Genomic DNA, 21,257 nt, shown 5'->3' with positions numbered 1-21,257 from the left:
TAACTGTATTATCTGGCTACATCTAGATCAATGCTGTCCAATAGAACTTCTTTGATGATGGCTATATTCTATATCTTTGCAGTCCAATATAGGACACTGTAGCCACAAGTAGCTTCCTGTGTTAGACAGTGCAGCTCTGGGCTTTTCCTTAGGAAATTTGGTGATTATGCTAACAGTATGTCTTAAATGCCTAAGTTTTAGACTTACACCTTGAAGTATCTTCATAGTTGTTGATCAAGTTTGAAAATTAGCAGTAGCAAAACCATCACTGGCTATTTCATATGTTGTCTTGATAATTGTGTAGCTTGGTTTATCCCATAATTTTGATCCACAAGAAACCTTTGAGAGCACTTACCACAGTTAGTTTTGCTCACTGTTGTATCTTTAACATTTTACTTGGTACCTAGCATGTAATTGGTATTCACAGTGCATATTAGTTGAAAGAATGGATGAATAATCTCTGTACTTTACAGGAAAAAAATGCCTCCTAAATTGTTCAAAAATTAAATGATTATATTGATAATATTTCTATAATAATAATAGTAGCAAGCATCCATTGAAGACTTATGTTGTACAGTCACTGTTCTAAGTAAGACCTTATGTGTGTTGATTTATTAAATCTTTAAAAATAAACCTTTGTTATAGGTATGTATTCTCATTTTATAAGTGAGGAATTTGAAGACAGAGAGTAGTTAAGTAACTTTCCCAAGGACACATATTATTGTACTTAGAGACCTTGGACAAATACTGTGAGTTTTCTTCCCGGCAAGTAGTTCTTGACCTTCTTCAGATCACATTCCAGCAGCTTATTATTTTGTTCATTATGTTGTAGTTAGGGTTTGCTAATAAAGGTTGCCATTACCATCTCTGGTACAGTGGTGCACACATGTAATCCTAGCTCTAATCCCAAGGCAGGAGGATTGCTTGGGGCCAGGAGTTCAAAACCAGCCTGGGCAACGTAGCAAGAACTCGTCTGTAAATAATGGTAGTACTATTAATAATAAAAAGGTCGTCATTGTCATAGTTATCAAAAAGATAGTCATTTTCTGTGATAGCCTCTTAGTTATACATTCTGGAACTAAGGCAGTATGGATCTGAATTAAACTGCATGCTGGAATATCAGCTTGAGTTCTTTTAAGTATAGTTTTTACCGTGTGATGGGATAGATGTAATATACAGTAGAAGAAATGATCTGCAGAATTTTATATTCTATGGTTAGATAAACAGAAAGCTTGCAAGGCCAGGCACCGTAGCGTATGCTGTAATCCTAGCTATTCAGGAGGCTGAGGTGGGAGGATTGTTTGAGCCCAGGAGTTCAAGACCAGCTGAGGCACGATAGCAAGACCCCTATCTCAAAAAATAAAAGATACCTTGCAGTCTACTTATAGCTGTGCTCTGTAGATATCTCTATGTACTAATAGTGCTGTGCCTAGTTAGAAAATACATGTTTGGCCAGGCGCGGTGGCTCACACCTGTAATCTTAGCACTTTGGGAGGCCGAGGCGGGTGGATCATGACGTCAGGAGATCAAGACCATCCTGGCTAACACAGTGAAACCCTGTCTCTACTAAAAATACAGAAAATTAGCCGGGCGTGGTGGTGGGCGCCTGTAGTCCCAGCTACTTAGGAGGCTGAGGCAGGAGATTGGTGTGAACCCGGGAGGCGGAGCTTGCAGTGAGCTGAGATCGCACCACTGCACTCCAGCCTGGGCGACAGAGCGAGACTCCGTCTCAAAAAAAAAAAAAAGGAAAATATATGTTTACAGAATTTCTCTGTAACCAGTACTATTCTATTTTTCAAATGAAGGTACTAAAATCTATTTTTAGGATTTTAGAGTTAGAAAATAACTATTCATTTTAGGAAACTGAAGCCCAAAGGGTTTAAATGAGTTGTCTGAGGACATATAAACAGTATGGTTCACTGACTATATATATATATATGTATATATATTTTAAGTACCTGTCTTACATCCAGAAATCATAGTATGTTTGTTAGCTTTGAATGCATAGTAGTGAGCAATGCAGAAATATACCCTGTTCTCTTGGAATTTACAATCCAGTGGGGAGATGGATAATCAATAAGTAATGAGGTCTGATAAACAAATTACAAAACACAAAGTTCTAGGCAGGAAATAAATATTGTGTTGGAATGGAAAATACTGGGGAATAGAAAAAGAGCTGCTAGTTACGTAAAGTGGTTCGGAAAGGCTGCTGAGACTGACAAGATCAGAAAGAGCCAGCCACTTAAATAGCAGGAGCAGGGCAGCATTCCAGGCTGGAACAGCCTGCACAGATGTGCTGGAGGTAAGGTGCACATAAAGCTATAGAGAAGTTGAAAGAAGAGTATGGCCAGAACATAGAAAGCTGTGGGGAGAGTAGTATGAACCATAAGATAGGGGCCAGATTACATAGTGCCTTTTTCAATCATAGATTTCAAAATTATAGCGTTAGATTCAAATCTGAGTTCTGCCACTTAAACTGTGTTACCTTGTATAGGTCACACACCCATTTACACTTTAATTTTCTTATCTATTAGATGAGAATAACAAGCTACTTCATAGTACATAATATCATGAAGATTATATAATGCTTATAGCAAACACTTATGTAATGTTTATCTTGTGATAAGAACTGTTCTAAGTATACAAAAACTGTATGAAGTAGGTACCACTATTATTCCCAGTTTTGAAATGAGAGAAATGAGGGACAGAAGGTTTGAGTATAGCTAGTAAGAGGGTACAAGGGTTTAAACATAGCTAATAAGTGACGTTAACCTTAGGCAACCTTGCTACAGAGTTTGTGATCAAACTGTGATCCTCAGGATCTTTAAGAGGGTCCATGGGGTCAAAACTATTTTTCATATTAATATAAAGAGTATTTGCCATCTTCACTGTCATTCTGTCATAAATATACAGTGAGGTTTTTCTACAACAGATTGAATGCAGAAGCAATTATGAGGCTGGGCACAGTGGCTCACGCCTGTAATCACAGCAATTTGGGATCACTGGAGGTCAGGAGTCTGAGACCAGCCTGGTCAACATGGCGAAACCCCATCTCTACTAAAAATAAAAAAATTAGCCGGATATGGTGGGGCGTGCCTGTGATCCCAGCTACTTGGAGGCTGAGGCAGGAGAATTGCTTGAATCCAGGAGGTGGAGGTTGCAGTGAGCTGAGATTGTGCCACTGCACTTCCGCCTGGGCAACAAGAGACTGTCTCTTGAAAAAACGAACAAACAAAAAAACCAATTATGAGATTCACAAAAAAACAGAACAACAACAACAAAACGCTATTCTCAGTTTGCTTTTGTTTTAGAAGAATATAATTTTTGCTTTAAAATGTTAACATGTAATAGGCTTTTCAAAAAATTAATTAATAAATGAACGTTTTTAGTGAAAGAAATTCTGAAACCAAAAAAAGCTGAGAACTGGTGCTGTACACCACTAAATTCTGCCACCTGTTATTAAATCAGATAAAATATAGGAAACACCTGGTATCATGTTTCTACTTAATAGGCTCACTGGTAACTTATTTCCTCACTTTTAAGACACATTTTTTTCCACATTTTGATATTTTTAGAAATCAAGGTGTGACTTGTCTGAAGAAACTTTTCAGCAGCCAGCCAAGTAAATTGTGAAGTAGTAGTAGTCGTTTATACTTAGTATTTCTAGAATTTAGCTTTGTGTATTCTTTTATTCAGTTATTTCAGTTGATATTAGTGGCACCACATGGGGTTGAAATATTAATTGGATTTGTGTCCCTAATTGTTGTTTAAAATGTCTGCTATATATCACTGTAAGATACAGCTTTGAAATGAACAATTATCTCAGTAGAAAATTGCCTGACATATGTCAGTTAATTCAAAGACAACAAAATCGCCAAATTATTCAGTCTCTTATATCAAACTTTGGCAAGGTTGGTGTTACTAATTCATGCATCTGGGACAACATTTACTTGTCACAAATTTCTGGACGATATATGAAGAAGGTATTTAACTTCCATTTGGTATTTAGTTTTCCAAGTAAAATTATCAAGTTTAACTAAGAAAACAGAAATCTCAAGTTTTGTTATGGCCAAAAATAACAATGTCAGCGCTGAAGGTGCTCAAAATCAACAGATGATTGAATGCCTGCTATATGCCTGTCATTTGGGATACAGTGCCTGTCTCTGTAAAGTACAGATTTTAGTAGAAAAGACAGACATTAAGTAAACAAATAAATGATAATTACAGATTGTGCTAAATGCTATGAAGAAAATGGGCAGAGTGATGAGGTTGGAGGGAGGAGGAAGGTAGGGGTAGCTGATTAAAGTATATAGGGAAAGGTTCTCTAAGGAGGTAATACATGAACTGAGTCTACTCCAGCCATGTACAGAGCTGGGAGAGAATGCCAGGTGGCAGGTACAAAGACCAAAGGTGGCCAGAAACATAAAGGGTAATTTTTAAAAAGTGGCATGTGATTATATGAGGGACCTTATACTCTTGTCTTAGTTAAGCTTTTTGTTTTCTTTTTCATAAAGTATTATTTCGTATTTTCTTTTAAAGTACTTATTAAATTACTGTCTTAAAACTAGTAGTAGTTTTATAGAGTTGGGAAATATGTGTTATGATTATTATTATTAATACCACTATATTTCTCTATTTAAAGGTATTTCATTTTTAGTCATTTTTAAAATGGTATGGGTGGAAACAATAGAGGTTTAATGTGCTGAATTTGTGGTTATAGGAAAGATCAAATAGGAATTTAAAATAGTAATTTAGCCTGGAGGTGATACTTTTTTTGTTTTTGTTTTTTTAAAACTGGAGGATGGTCATCAGGATTACTTGGGGGGCTTTTCCAAAATAAATATTCTGGACCCTATATCAGACAGGGATTCTGATAAAAGTACGTATCAAAAGATTTGTGTTGCTTTTTAAAAAGTGTTTGGCTTGGCTAGGTGCAGTAGTTCATGTTTGTAATTTCAGCACTTTGAGAGGCCGAAATGGGAAGATTGGTTGAACCCAGAAGTGAGACCAGTCTGGGCAACATAGGAAAACCCTTTCTCTATACAATAAAAAAAATTAGGCTGGGCGCGGTGGCTTACACCTGTAATTCCAGCACTTTGGGAGGCCAAAGCGGGCGGATCACAAGGTCAGGAGATCGAGACCATTCAGGAGATCGAGACCATTCTGGCTAACACGGTGAAACCCCGTCTCTACTAAAAATACAAAAAATTTTAGCCGGGCATGGTGGTGGGTGCCTGTAGTCCCAGCTGCTTAGGAGGCTGAGGCAGGAGAATGGTGTGAACCTGGGAGGCGGAGCTTGCAGTGAGCCAAGATCGCACGACTACACTCTAGCTTGGGCAACAGAGCAAGACTCCATCTCAAAAAATAAAATGAAATAAAATAAAATAAAATAAAATAGCCAAACATGGTGGCACATGCATAGTACCAGCTACTTAGGGGGCTCAGGTGTGAAGATTGCTTGAGCCTGGAAGGTCAAGGCTGTGAGGCTGCAGTGAGCCCTGATTGTGTCACTGCACTCCAGGCTGGGAGACAGAGAGATCACAAAAAAAAAAAAACAACTTTCTTTTTGACTTCTAAAGGCAGTTTATGTTCTTCAGAGAACATTTAAAAAAAAATTGATTAATTGTAGTTTTTTTTCTTGCCCTTTTCGGTAAAGTAGTAGTATATATTAAAAAAAAAAAAAAAAATTCCTTATAGTTAGCTAAAAGATGACTTGTTTATACATTTCTCCTAAAACACAGACATCTTGATTTAAACCATTTTCAATGTTTTAAATGATTGTAATTATCTAAAAAGCTTTTAATTTTGATGTTTAAAAAATGTTTTTGTAGCCTGGGCAACATAGTGAGACCCTGTCTCTACAAAAAACAAAATTATAAAAAATTAGCCAGGTGTGGTGGTACATGTGTATAATCTCAGCTATTCAGGAGGCTGAGGCAGGAGGATCACTTGAGCCAAGGAGTTTGAGACTACAGTGAGCTATGATTGCACCACTGCAGTCTAGCCAAGGTGACAGAGACCTGTCTCTAAAAAAACAATGTTTTCATAATTTTTGTGTAACAATAATTAGTTAGAAAAGATAATGGAAGCGAATCCCAATCGTAATTGCATCAAAGTATAAAAACCACCTAAGAATTAATTGGAAATTGTGTTGACCTCCATGAAGAAAATAAAAATTTATGCTAAGACATAGAGGATTTTCAAGAAAGAGCAGTGCTATGCTCCTCTGTGGAATAACTCAGTATTGTGAAGCTGTCATTTGGAATTAATTTATACATTCTCCTGAGGATAGGATGTGGGGAAGGAATTTATTATCAAAAGTCTAATATTCATGTGCAAGAATAAGGCAGGCAATAACGATGAAATATATTTTTAGAAAAAATGAATTAGGATAAGGCTTGTACTGCTATGTATTAAAGTATATTATAAAATGACAGTAAATAGGCTGGGCGTGGTGGCTCACACCTGTAATCCCAGCACTGTGGGAGGCCAAGGCGGATTGATCACTTGAAGCCAGGAGTTCGAGACCAGCTTGGGCAACATGGTGAAACCCCATCTCTACCAAAAATACAAAAAATTAGCTGGGCATGGTGGCACACACCTGTAACCCAGATACTTGGAAGGCTGAGGCAGGAGAATCGCTTGAACCCGGGAGGTGGAGGTTTCAGTGAGCCGAGATCGTGCCACTATATTCCAGCCTGGGCCACAGAGTGAGACTCTGTCTCAAAAAATAAATAAAATAAAATAAAATAAAATGATAGTAAATAAATGATTGCAGTCCTTGTGCAGAACTACTGCGAAATGTAGCTGGGAAGTAGTTTCAAATATATGTAAGACTTTAGTAGTATTTCAAGTCTCTGCAAAAACAGAAACAACAAAAGGCATGCGAACAATATATTAGAACAGTTGGAAAAATAATTGTTAGATTTTAATCTCATATCATGTTCTAAAATAACTTCCAGATTGTTTAAAGAGTAAACCATGAATGTGGTTTTTAATTTTAGAAGAGTGAAGCCTTAACTAAGCAAGCAAGGTGTTTTTTTTGTTTTTTTTGTTTTTTTTTGAGACAAAGTTTTGCTTTTGTTGCCCATGCTAGAGTGCAATGACACTATCTCAGCTCACCACAACCTCTGCTTCCCAGGTTGAAGTGATTCTCCTGCCTCAGCATCCCAAGTAGCTGGGATTACAGGCATGTGCCACGACACCTGGTTAATTTTGTATTTTTTGTAGAAATGGGGTTTCTCCAAGTTGGTGAGGCTGGTCTCGAACTTCCAACCTCAGGTGATCTCCCTCCTCGGCCTCCCAAAATGCTGGGGTTATAGGCATGAGTCAGCATGCCTGGCTGATTTTTAAAACACAGTAATATATATTGTGATTTCTTTTTTGTTGTAGAGTGTTCTGATTCCAATTTTCATTGTGCTAGTTTTAAAAGTCTTATATGTTAATAAATGCAGTCAAATTGATGGTTTTATATTTAGATTAATTTAGGTTTCTATGCTATGGTAGTAGCTTTATAAACAGAGCAGGAAGAAATTATTCTGTATATGTAACAGCCATATGCTTCTTAAAAATCTGAAAGATTATAGTTTTGAGAGTAGATTTGAATATGCTATCAATAATGTTTATATCTTATAACCTTAAATTTTCAAGTACAATTTTTAGAATTTATACTATGGAAGAGAACAACACAAATGCACAAATATGTAGAAGGGTGTTGATTGCAACAAGTTTTTGGTAATATAAGAAAATTGAAAACAGTCCGTGTCCATCAGTAAGTTATTGGACAGATAAGGGTTTGTGCTTACAGTTCTGTGGCTGTTAAAAAGAATGAGATAAGCTGGGCACAGTGGCTCACATCTGTAATCCCAGCACTTTAGGAGGCCAATGTAGGCAGATCACCTGAGGTCAGGAGTTTAAGACCAGCCTGGCCAACGTGGTGAAACCCGTTTCTACTGAAAATACAAAAATTAGCTGGGTGTGGTGGCTCACACCTGTAATCCCAGCTACTCACGAGGCTGAGGCAGGAGAATCCCTTGAACCCAGGAGTCGGAGGTTGCAGTGAGCCGAGATCTTGCTGCTGTACTTCAGTCTGGGCAATAGGGTGAGACTCCAACTCAAAAAAAAAAAAAAAAAAAAAAAAATGTTCTAGAATATATATGTGTGTGTGTATATATATCTATATATCTAGTATAACCATTCTGTAGGCTGCCTGTTCACTCTGATGGTAGTTTCTTTTGCTGTGCAGAAGCTCTTTAGTTTAATTAGATCCCATTTGTCAATTTTGACTTTTGTTGCCATTGCTTTTGGTGTTTTAGTCATGAATTCCTTACCCATGCCTATATCCTGAATGGTATTGCCTAGGTTTTCTTCTAGGGTTTTTATGGTTTTAGGTCTAACATCTAAATCTTTATATGTATGTATGTATGTATGTATGTATGTATTTATTTATTTTTTTGAGATGGAGTCTCACTCTGTCGCCCAGGCTGGAGTGCAGTGGTGCGATCTTGGCTCACTGCAACCTCCGCCTCCCGGGTTCATGCCATTCTCCTGCCTCAGCCTCACGAGTAGCTGGGACTACAGGCACCCACCACCATGCCCGGCTAATTTTTTGTATTTTTAGTAGAGATGGGGTTTCACTGTGTTAGCCAGGATGGTCTCAATCTCCTGACCTCGTGATCCACCCACCTTGGCCTCCCAAAGTGCTGGGATTACAGGCGTGAGCAACCGTGCCCAGTGATATATTTTTAACAAATGTAAAAAGCATACTATAGAGCACTATATATGATGTGAACACATGACTGTATTTAAATAACATATATTTACATACATATATGTTATAAATACATATATATATATAAATACAGATCTGGAAGAATGGTTGACAGTGTTTGTGGATGGAATAGGTGGTTGGGCTAAGTTCCATTTTTTTTTTACAGGCATCTATGATATTTTAAAATTATTTAAAAATTTAATATCAACTAAATATGTATTTATAGCTAGATTGTAAAACTACAGAGGTAATAGTTGAGATACAGAGCAGGTATGGCTTTTTAATTTTCCAGTAAAAAAAAAACAAAGGTCAGTAATTTAATAACTAGCAATAGAGATAAGGGAGTTGTTTAAAGTTCCAATTTTGTTTATTTTGGGAAATATGTCCTTTTTGTCACCACTACAATGAAATTTCCGAACTTTTTTTTTTTTTTTTGAGACAAGGTCTCACTGTGTTGCTCAGACTGAAGTACACCGGCATGGTCATAGCCCACTGCAGCCTTGAACTCTTGAGATCAAGCGTTCCTCCCACCTCAGCCTCCTCAGTAGCTAGGACTACAGGTGTGCATGACTACATCCAGCTAATTTTTTAAAATATATACTTTAAGGTCTAGGGTACATGTGCACAACGTGCAGGTTTTTTACATAGGTATACATGTGCCATGTTGGTTTGCTGCACCCATTAACTCCTCATTTACATAGGTATTTCTCCTAATGTTATCCCTCCCTGCTCCCCCCACCTCATGACAGGCCCCGGTGTGCGATGTTCCCCACCCTGTGTCCAAGTGTTGTCATTGTTCAGTTCCCACCTATGAGTGAGAACATGTGGTGTTTGGTTTTCTGTCCTCTTGATAGTTTGCTCAGAATGATGGTTTTCAGCTTCATCTCTGTCCCTACAAAGGACATGAACTCATCCTTTTTTATGGCTGCATAGTATTCCATGGTGTATATGTGCCACATATTTTTAATCCAGTCTATCATTGATGGACATTTGGGTTGGTTCCAACTGTTTGCTATTGTGAATAGTGCTGCAATAAACATACGTGTGCATGTGTCTTTATAATAGCATGATTTATAATCTTTTGGGTATATACTCAGTAATGGGACTGCTGGGTCATATGGTATTTCTAGTTCTGGATCCTTGAGGAATTGCCACAGTGTCTTCCACAATAGTTGAAGTAGTTTACACTCCTACCAGTAGTGTAAAAGCATTCCTATTTCTCCAGCATCTGTTGTTTCCTGACTTTCTAATGATTGCCATTGTAACTGGTGTGAGATGCTATCTCATTATGGTTTTGATTTGTATTTCTCCAATGACCAGTGATGATGAGCATTTTTTCATGTGTCTTTTGGCTGCATAAATGTCTTCTTTTGAGAAGTGTCTATTCATGTCCTTTGCCCACTTTTTGATGGGGTTGTTTGATTTTTTCTTGTAAATTTGTTTAAGTTCTTTTTAGATTCTGGATATTAGCCCTTTGTCAGATGGGTAGATTGCAACAATTTTCTCCCATTCTGTAGGTTGCCTGTTCACTCTGACGGTAGTTTCTTTTGCTGTGCAGAAGCTCTTTAGTTTAATTAGATCCCATTTGTCAATTTTGGCTTTTGTTGCCATTGCTTTTGGTGTTTTAGTCATGAAGTCCTTGCCCATGCCTGTGTCCTGAATGGTATTGCCTAGGTTTTCTTCTAGGGTTTTTATGGTTTTAGGTCTAACGTTTAAGTCTTTAATCCATCTTGAATTAATTTTTGTATAAGGTGTAAGGAAGGGATCCAGTTTCAGCTTTCTACATTTGGCTAGCCGGATTTCCCCGCATCATTTATTAAATAGGGAATTCTTTCCCCATTTCTTGTTTTTGTCAGGTTTGTCAAAGATCAGACGGTTGTAGATGTGTGGTGTTATTTCTGAGGCCTCTGTTCTGTTCCATTGGTCTATATCTCTGTTTTGGTACCAGTACCATGCTGTTTTGGTTACTGTAGCCTCGTAGTATAATTTGAAGTCAGGTAGCGTGATGCCTCCAGCTTTGTTCTTTTGGCTTAGGATTGTCTTGGCAATGCAGTCTCTTTTTTGGTTCCATATGAACTTTAAAGTAGTTTTTTTCCAATTCTGTGAAGAAAGTCATTGGTAGCCTGATGGGGATGGTATTGAATCTATAAACTACCTTGGGTAGTATGGCCATTTTCATGATACTGATTCTTCCTATCCATGAACATGGAATGTTTTTCCATTTGTTTGTGCCCTCTTTTATTTCGTTGGACAGTGGTTTGTAGTTCTCCTTGAAGAGGTCCTTCACATGCCTTATAAGTTGGATTCCTAGGCATTTTATTCTGTTTGTAGCAATTGTGAATGGTAGTTCACTCATAATTTGGCTCTCTGTTTGTCTTATTGGTGTATAGGAATGCTTAGGATTTTTGCATGTTGGTTTTGTCTCCTGAGACTTTGCTGTAGTTGCTTATCAGCTTAAGGAGATTTTGGGCTGAGGCAATGGGGTTTTCTAAATATACAATTATGTCATCTGCAAATAGGGACGATTTGACTCCTTCTTTTCCTAATTGAATACCCTTTATTTCTTTCTCTTGCCTGATTGCCCTGGCCAGAACTTCCAACACTGTGTTGAATAGGAGTGGTGAGAGAGGGCATCCCTATCTTGTTCAAAGGGAATGCTTCCAGTTTTTGCCCATATAGTATGATATTGGCTGTGGGTTTGTCATAAATAGCTTTTATAATTTTGAGATACATTCCATCAATACCTAGTTTATTGACAGTTTTTAGCATGAAGGACTGTTGAATTTTGTTGAAGGCCTTTTCTGCATCTATTGAGATAATCATGTGGTTTTTGTCTTTGTTCTGTTTATGTGATGGATTACGTTTTGATTTGCGTATGTTGAACCAGCCTTGCATCCCAGGGATGAAGCCGATTTGATCTTGCTGGATAAACTTTTTGATGTGCTGCTGGATTCAGTTTGCCGGTATTTTATTGAGGATTTTTACATCGATGTTCATCAGGGATGTTGGTCTAAAATTCTCTTTTTTTACTTGTGTCTCTGCCAGGGTTTGGTATCAGGATGCTGCTGGCCTCATAAAATGAGTTAGGGAGGATTCCCTCTTTTTCTGTTGATTGGAATAGTTTCAGAAGGAGTGGTACCAGCTCCTCTTTGTACCTCTGGTAGAATTCAGCTGTGAATCCATCTGGTCCTGGACTTTTTTTGGTTGGTAAGCTATTGATTATTGCCTCAGTTTCAACGCCTGTTATTGGTCTATTCAGTGATTCAACTTCTTTCTGGTTTAGTCTTGGCAGGGTGTGTGTGTCCTGAAATTTATCCATTTCTTCTAGATTTTCTAGTTTATTTGCGTAGAGGTGTTTATAGTATTCTCTGATGGTAGTTTGTATTTCTGTGGAATCGGTGATGATATCCCCTTTATCATTTTTTATTGTGTCTATTTGATTCTTCTCTCTTTTCTTCTTTATTAGTCTTGCTAGCAGTCTATCAATTTTGTTGGTCGTTTCAAAAAACCAGCTCCTGGATTCATGGATTTTTTGAAGGTTTTTTTGCGTCTCTATCTCCTTCAGTTCTGCTCTGATCTTAGTTATTTCTTGCCTTCTACTAGCTTTTGAATTTGTTTGCTCTTGCTTCTCTAGATCTTTCCATTGTGATGTTAGGGTGTCAATTTTAGATCTTTCCTGCTTTCTCTTGTAGGCATTTAGTGGTATAAATTTCCCTCTACACACTACTTTACATGTGTCCCAGAGATTCTGATATGTTGTGTCTTTGTTCTCATTGGTTTCAAAGGATATCTTTATTTCTGCCTTCATTTCGTTATGTATCCAGTAGTCATTCAGGAGCAGGTTGTTCAGTTTCCGTGTAGTTGTGTGGTTTTGGGTGAGTTTCTTAGTCCTGAGTTCTAGTTTGATTGCACTGTGGTCTGAGAGACAGTTTGTTGTAATTTGTGTTCTTTTACTTTTGCTGAGGAGGGAGTGCTTTACTTCCAACTATGTGGTCAATTTTGGAATAAGTGCAATGTGGTGCTGAGAAGAATGTATATTCTGTTGACTTGGGGTGGAGAGTTCTGTAGAGGTCTTATTAGGTCTGCTTGGTGCAGAGCTGAGCTCAAGTTCTGGATATCCTTGTTAACTTTCTGTCTCGTTGATCTGTCTAATATTGACAGTGGGGTGTTAAAGTCTCCCATTATTATTGTATGGGAGTCTAAATCTCTTTGTAGGTCTCTAAGGACTTGCTTTATGAATCTGGGTGCTCCTATATTGGGTGCCTATGTATTTAGGATAGTTAGCTCTTCTTGTTGCATTGATCCCTTTACCATCATGTAATGGCCTTCTTTGTCTCTTTTGATCTTTGTTGGTTTAAAGTCTGTTTTATCAGAGAGTAGGGTTGCAATCCCTGGTTTTTTTAAATTTCCATTTGCTTGGTAGATCTTCCTCCATCCCTTTACTTTGAGCCTATGTGTGTCTTTGCATGTGAGATAGGTCTCCTGAATACAGCATACTTATGGGTCTTAACTTGTTATCCAATTTGCCAGTCTGTGTCTTTTAATTGGGGCATTTAGCCCATTTACATTTAAGGTTAATATTGTTATGTATGAATCTGATCCTAACATTATGATGTTAGCAAATCCAGCTAATTTTTAAAAATTTTTTTGTAGAGATGGGAGTGTCATGCTATGTTTCCCAGGCTGGTCTCAAGCTTCTGGCCTCAAGCAATCCTCTCACCTCAGCCTCCCAAAGTGCTAGGACTGCAGGTGTGAGTCACCATGCCTGGCCCTCAAACTTCCTATGCCATTGGACCGTGCCTGCCTGTCCACCCTCAATTCTTGCCCTTTGTGCTCTGTACTCCAAACCACTTGGATCTTCTTTTAGATTCTATAACTTTCTGTGCTTTTTCTTGCCACAGGACCTTTTGTATAAGTGGTTTCCTCTTCCTAGAATGTTCTCTTTCTACTCCCCTTAACTCTATGGATCCTTGATATCTCAACTTAAGCAGTACCTCAGAGAAGCTCTTTTGATTCCTTAGTCAATATTTGGCTCCTTTGTTTTATACTTTTGTGTGTCTTTCTTTCTTTCTGTCTTACCCTTCATCTCTTTGCAAAAATATGTTTGGTCTCCTCCACTGGATAACTGGTTCATTAAAGTGGGTGTACATCTGGATTTGTTTATTATTATATTTCCAGATCCTAGCATAATGGCTGCCATATAGTTAATGCTTAAGAAATATTTATGGAATGAATCAATCAATTCTTACTGAATCCCTTTTTAGCTTTTTCGGCAGCTGCCTACTTGGGTGCTGATAAACTTCCAGGGGTGACTCCCTTAGCATTTAAATGGAATTACAGTTTACATCCTACAGCTTGCTTTTCCTACTTGGGCATTTTTCCAGTTCATTTATTTATTAATTTATTTTTGAGACAGGGTCTCACTCTGTTGCCTAGGCTAGAGTGCAGTGGCGTGAACATGGCTCACTGTAGCCTTCCTCCTGGGCTCAAGGGATCCTCCTGCCTCAGCCTCCTGAGTAGCTGAGACTACAGGTGCACACCACTCTATCCGACTAAGTTTTTTTTTATTTTTTTGTAGAGATGGGGTCTCACCATGTTGCCCAGGCTGGTCTGGAACCCTTGGGCTCAGTCCTGTGTCAGCCTCCGAAAGTGCTGGGATTACAGGCATGAGCCACTGTGCCCAGCTATTTCTCCGTTTTAGAAGATTTATGGATCTATTTTCTTCAGAGGCCTTATTTTGTATGGTGCATATATGTTTATAATCAGTTTGCTGAATATGTAACCTTTGCTTTCTGGTTTATCTGGCTTTGTCATTTATACTCTCTCGGTTCGTTTTATGATATGTAGCTTATTCTGGTTATGTATTTGATAAAACTGTAGACTGTGCATTTGTCTGGATAATGTGCAACTTGATTTTACTCAGGACACTTGTCTTTGCTACTTTGAAGTACAATTTGCTGGAGAAAATATGAAAGCATTAGGATAATAGGTTTCAAATGTATCATTAAACATAAAACTTACTTTTATTTTATTTTTGAGGCAGAGTCTGGCCCTGTCGCCCAGGCTGGAATGCAGTGGCACGATCATAGCTCACTGCAGCCTCTATCTCCTGTGGTCAAGTTATCCTCCGACCTTTTCATACCAAGTAACTAGGACTGGGTGTGCACGCCACCACGCCTGGCTAATTTTCTTGATTTTTAGTAGAGACAAGGTCTCACTGTGTTGCCAGGCTGGTCTTGAACTCTGAGCTCAAGTGATTTTTCCTACCTCGGCTTTCCAAAGTGTTGAGATTCAGGTGTGAGCCACCATGCCCAGCCAGAACTTACTTCTGAAAATTTTCTTTTAATTTTGCTCCAAACTAAAACAAGTCACCTTATCTAAAATGTATACTAGATTAATTTCTCTTGGTGAAAGGCACATATCATTTATTTCTAGTTGTTTCTATAAGTACTACTGTCCTCAGTTTCAATGCTTTTTTCTTTTAGAGATAAAAGAGGATTAGAAGGTAAAAGAAAATGCTGGGAACTGACCGTTGTGTGGTGGAAGAATGGTTATCAGAATTCAAGGTAAATTGGATTGGAGATCAGAATGTATTATATTATTCTGTATGTCAGTAATTCAAACAGTGAATATGTGCTCTATGGAGAAACGTATAAAAATATGGTAGGAAGTGAAAATGGCAAAATACAAAATAACGTGCTTCTGTAATTGTAGTTCTTAAAAATGGTACTAATATGAATAATGACTAGAAGGGGATATGTAAAAATGAAAATAGTTGTTAAGATTGATGAGACGATATTTTAAAATATATTCAGTAAAAGAGAAGATCCACCAAGCTTTAATAAGGCACAAAAATTACGTTTTTCTATCCTGTAATTAAAAGTCAAATAGTCTTGATGGAAAACTATGTAATTTATGAATACTGTGGAATTGTAACTGTTTCGGCAAAACATAAATGCAAGAATTGAAACATCCTACATTTTTTAAAAGGTTAGATTAATTTAAGATGGCCCATTTCAGGAAATCTTGGTATAATGTGTGATTTCTAATCAGTATTTATGGTTGAGTAGTTAGAAGGATTCTATACTATAACATCCTAACTAAATTTGTTTGCAGTCTGATGGTTCGTTCTTTTTTTTTTTTTTTTTTTTCTGTTGAGTTGGAGTCTCACTCTGTCGCCTAGGCTGGGGTGCAGTGGCGCTATCTCGGCTCACTGCAACCTCCACCTCCCAGGTTCGAGTGATTCTTCTGCCTCAACCTCCTGAGTAGCTGGGATTACAGGAGCCCACCACCATGCCTGGCTAATTTTTGGTATTTTTAGTAGAGACAGGTTTCACCATGTTGGCCAGGCTGGTCTTGAACTCCTGACCACAAGTGATACGCTCACCTTGACTTCCCAAACTGCTGGGATTCCAGGCATAAGCCACTGTGCCCAGCCTATTTCTTTATATTAATTATTTTTACTTTTCTTACTTGAGTTTGTTATAAATCTGTTCAAGAACTACTTGTGTAAAATAAAGTTCCTCACTTCTCAAATGTTCACTTTTGTTTTCCTTTGGTGGTTTCTTTTAGGCATTACCTGACACTCAGATCACCAGTTATGCAGCAACTTTACACCGGAAAAAAACACTTGTACCAGCCCTCTATAAAGTTATTCAGGATTCGAATAATGAGGTAGGAGAGCTCAAGAAAAATAATTTCTACATAGTGAAATGAAATATGTTTACCAAAACATGTAAATTTAAGTTTTATAGTTTTCTCTTCTTGTGAATCTGGAAAATTTTCTTTCTGCTGTTTTTCATTCTGATAGTTGCTTTGGCTTTCCCTATTCCCTGCCTTTCCATATTTTGAAATGTTTTGGTCAAATTTTTTCCTGTTGAGTGTGCAGTATGTTTTGATTGTTGATTTTAGTGACCATCATCTCAGTGGATTATTTATTTGAAACTTTTCTGTTGCCTGTTCTGGAATGTTTCCTGCTCTGGAAGCCATATTTTAACTGTATACTGATCCAACTTTATTTATCTTAAGTATTTTTACAGTTATTTTTCTGAGAATATATAATTAGGTATAATCACTCTAAAATCAAACTGATAACACAAAATGATGCTGCTAGTCAGTTTAGCTTGAAAAGGATCAGAGGAAGCACTTTTTAGTTTAAGTAGTCAAGATCGATAAACTTAGAGTAAGAGTTTTGTATTATTTAACCTTGTGATAGAAGGAAAAAGTGCAGTTATTGAATCTGTATGTTAACTTATGCAAAATACACACATTATCTTTCCATTAACACAGTAGTGTGACATACAGTTTTATCACCACTGGATTCATGTATGCTTAAAATGAAAATGAAAGGAACACACAGGAAAGTAGCTTCTTATCTTCCCAGATACAACCTCCAAGAGAGCCTCTGCTGTGTACTGGAGTGAGTTTGAAGAAGTTCAGGTAATCCCCTCCTAACCAGCAGCTTAACTTAAAGTGCATCTTCATTTTTGTCCTATCACTAAAAGCTTGCTTATTGACCTCCTTCTTTCCTGTCTCCTAAATTGCGATTGGCTCTCAGTTAGACTTGCATCTGTTGCTATTTGTAGCAGCAATTGCAGGATTCATTTGCTTTTTCTCTTGCAGTGTATTTCTGAATGTTTTATAACTCTGGGTATGCGTAATGTACGTACATGCATATCCATATGGTCAAGAGTTTTCAGAATTCTTTGAATAATGAATGTGTGTATTCCCTACCCCTTGTTTTGCGCTATCTTAACATTTAAGCTTTGCTTATTAAAATGTATTTGTTTTAATGCTTTCTCTTTAGATTGTAAGCTCTTCATGGGCAGTGGTCAGATATTCTATATTTGTGACTTCTCTAGAATCTAGTATTTTATCATGTACATAACAAACATAGAATAATATTGATTGGAAGAACAGTGAAGTACAAAATGAGATTCTAAAATGACATTTTCATTAGGGCTCAGAAGTGTATAAGAAGTAACCTTTTCCTATTTTTTTGTTTAATACTTTGGAAGCTTTTACATTAAAAAAGCTACTCTCATTACTTTCTGTTGTCATATTTCATAATATTAATGTGTGGGACTTTGGGGGTCTCATGGCTAGAAATGGAAAAATTACAACTCGAGGGATGTGAGCTCAAGATCCAGCATTCATTATAATCAACCAGTTGCTAGAGGAGGTTTGAGTTTCTCTCCTGTCTCCTGTCAGGTTAGAAGGCTTTAACCATGTATTCAGACTTCAGAAAAACAGAATGATAAATTCGATAGAATTTCAAAACAATTATGGACTTTAGTCATAGAAGGAGGTCCCTTTTAATCCTGATTTTGTTATATTCTGAAAGAAACAAATGTACTATTTAGGTTACAAGAAATTATTTTAGAAAATTGTCATGTGCCATATTTAATATGAATTAGAACTTAAAATAGTTGTCGGCGCAGTGGCTTACGCCTGTAATCTCGGCACTTTGGGAGGCGGGGCGGGGGTGGATCATGAGGTCAAGAGATCGAGACCATCCTGGCCAACGTGATGAAACCCTGTCTCTACTAAAAATACCAAAAATTAGCTGAGCCTGGTGGTGCAAGCCTGTAGTCCCAGTTACTTGGGAGGCTGAGACAGGAGAATCGCTTGAACTTGGGAGGCGTAGGTTGCAGTGAGCCGAGATTGCACCAATGCACTCCAGCCTGGTGACAAAGCGAGACTCCGTCTCAAAAAAAAGAAAAGAAAATATTTGGAAACTTTCATATTTTCTGATTCAAATCTACCACTCCACAGCACTCTCTTGCCTTTTCTGGTGTTCAGTGGGTGAAGTATCTCAGGTTGTATCAAAAGCCATCTCTTCTGCTTAGGCCTGGATCCTATCTTCTCTAGCTACCTTAAGGACTCGGGTCCTGCAATTATTCCTTCTCTCTTCCATCACTGATCTTTTTTTCTTTCCCTGATGAGTGGAATATGATAAACAACCTTATTCTATTTTTAAAAAACTTTATTTGAGCTTATCTGCTATTATCTACCCCATTTCTCTGTCCCTATTCACAGATGAACTTCATAAAATATTGCTTATTCATAGCCTCTGTCTACTTGTCTCCTTTTCTTCACCTCACATTCTTTAACCCACTCAAGTTAGGCTTCATCTTCATTATTCCATCAAAATACTCAGTGTGTTCATCAAATAGCATGTCTCTTAGTAATTATCATGTCAAAACAGTGTTTGCTAAATTTGGGAAAGGTGTCAGTTATGATTTTTTCTAACCCAAGGATAATGATTTTTAATACTTTTTGATGTGGGTGGTGGTGCCATTTAAGGGAGGTCAGAATCATTTATATTAAGAATTTGAGAACATGGTGCTATGAGACATATGCTTCAAGTTAAAGTTTTTTTTGTTGTTTTTTTGTTTTTTTCTGAGCCATGGTCTCACTCTCTCTTCTATGCTGGAGTGCAGTGACACCATTGTAGCTCACCGTAACCGCAAACTCCTGGACTCGTGATCCTCCAAACCCAGCTTCTCAATTAGCTATGGGCACATGCTACCACACCCTGCTAATTTTATTTTTTATTTTCTAAAGACAGAGTCTCATTTGTTACCAAGGCTGGCCTTGAATGCCTGGGCTCAAGCGATCCTCCCACCTTGGCCTCCCAAAGTGCTGGGACTACAGGCATGAGCTATTGAGCCTGGCCACAATTAAAGATTTTAACACATAGCATTGGCAATTTTTCTTTTCTTTTCTTTTCTTTTTAAGACAGGGCCTCACTTTGTCACCCAGGCTGGAGTGCAGTGACTTGAACACAGCTTACTATAGCCTGAACCTCCTGGGCTCAAGCAATTCTTCTGCCTCAGCCCCCCAAAATAGCTAGGATTACCCAGGCGTGTGCCACCACACCTGGCTAATTTTTGTATTTTTTGTAGAGGTGAGGTTTTGCCACATTGCACAGGCTGGTCTGAAACTCCTGGGCTCGAGCCATCAGCCTGCCTTGGCCTCCCAAATTGCCGGGATTACAGGCATGAGCTATTGTGGCTGACCAGCAAGTTTTTAACAGTCTTACTTTGTAGTAGTATCTGATTAAAAGTTACTGGATTGCCAACATCTACCCCCCATTCGCTTAAAATAAAACAGAGTAATAATGTTGGTAACCCTGTATTACTTCACTGTGCTTAGTTAAATTATAGTGTCCCACATGCCAGTGTACCTGTTGCTACTGAGAAAGAGGAGTTTAAGGTCTTCACAGAAGAAATTCATCATAATTGTACCATGGCCCTTGAAGTTTAGAGAAGGCAATCTTTGGAGAGTTTTTTTTACTAAAGAGGAGATTGAGTTTGAAACATGAATATAAATTTTTAGTAAACAAAATTTGTGAGAGCAACAGTTTTTTACTTCTCCCAAAGAACTGAATATTGCTCTCAGTATTTAAGAAAGATGCCAGCAACTGACAGTTTCCAGAAGTTTATTACTTGTTCATTATTGGCACTACATGGAATACACTGTTTGTGATTAAACAATCTATACCTCCATTCTAATATAAGAAATGTGGTAGAGTGGAAACATCAACTTGATGTCAGAAGACCTGAATTTAGTGTCTTATTTCACCATTAACTTCAACGACTTTAGACAAATTATCTGATTGGTTTAGACTTCAATGTAAGGGAAGAGTTGCAATATTTTACTTTTGTGTCAGTCTTGCTCTGTTACCCAGGCTGGAGTGCAGTAATGCTATCATGGTTCAATGCAGCCTCAAACTCCAGGGCTGAAGCTATCCACCCTCTTCAACCTTGTGAATAGCTGGAGCTACAGATGTGTACCTCCACACCCAGCCTCTGGAAAATGTTTTAAGATTTTAAAAACTGTTCTGATAGTGATTTAACATAAAGGGCTTAGTATTTACTAGACTAGGATGTGTATGTATGTAAATTTTTTAAACTTTAGAATTCTTCCAGAGCTAATCCTAACTCTTCTAAATATATTAACTATATAATTGACATGGATTTGTTAACTTTTTATCATGACAGTGACTTTTTATTGTAGAGTGTTAGATTATTACAGATGTATATAACTATATTCAAGCAGATTTCCAAAGTTATATCCATTATTTTAATCATTCAGAATAGAGGAAAGCACATGAAATTACTGAACTATTATTCTTTTTTTTTAAAGAGTTAGTGTTAAACTTTAAAATTTATTTTATAGTTTCTTGTCAATATTTTATATGAATTTTAAAGTCATAGCCCAGTTTTGTGCAGCCTACAGTTACTCCAGCAAACCCATTCTAAATTGGCAGTACATATTTAGGGAAAAGTGGGAAAGTTTATTTTAACTGTTCATTTTCTTCAGTTTTCTAGATTGTGAAGTTCCTCATAAGTCATATTGTGTGATATCGTATGAAAAATTAGCCAATCGAACACTGAAAAAGCTATTTCTGTTAAAATCTTTCACATAAATACAATAAGTAAAATTTAAATCAGTTTTAAAATGGTTTGCTTCACTTGTGTGT

At 37.5% G+C, this 21,257-nt stretch overlaps 1 protein-coding gene across 2 annotated transcripts in view; it reads left to right on the top strand.

The window, feature by feature from the left end:
- Positions 1–21,257, top strand: part of FAM126B (family with sequence similarity 126 member B) — an 83,594-nt gene that overhangs the window by 21,598 nt on the left and 40,739 nt on the right. For both annotated transcript variants that reach the window (XM_025405014.1, XM_025405013.1), the window contains exons 3-4: positions 15,256–15,336; positions 16,343–16,444. In XM_025405014.1, the coding sequence (XP_025260799.1) occupies positions 15,286–15,336; positions 16,343–16,444 (153 nt within the window). In that variant the 5' untranslated portion in view covers positions 15,256–15,285. The remainder of the gene's footprint in view (positions 1–15,255; positions 15,337–16,342; positions 16,445–21,257) is intronic.

The sequence above is a fragment of the Theropithecus gelada genome, chromosome 12, assembly GCF_003255815.1.
Source record: "Theropithecus gelada isolate Dixy chromosome 12, Tgel_1.0, whole genome shotgun sequence".
In the NCBI taxonomy this organism is placed as follows: Eukaryota; Metazoa; Chordata; class Mammalia; order Primates; family Cercopithecidae; genus Theropithecus; species Theropithecus gelada.
The sequence above is the reverse complement of the archived record's forward strand: the minus strand, read 5'-3'. Positions and strand labels throughout refer to the sequence as shown.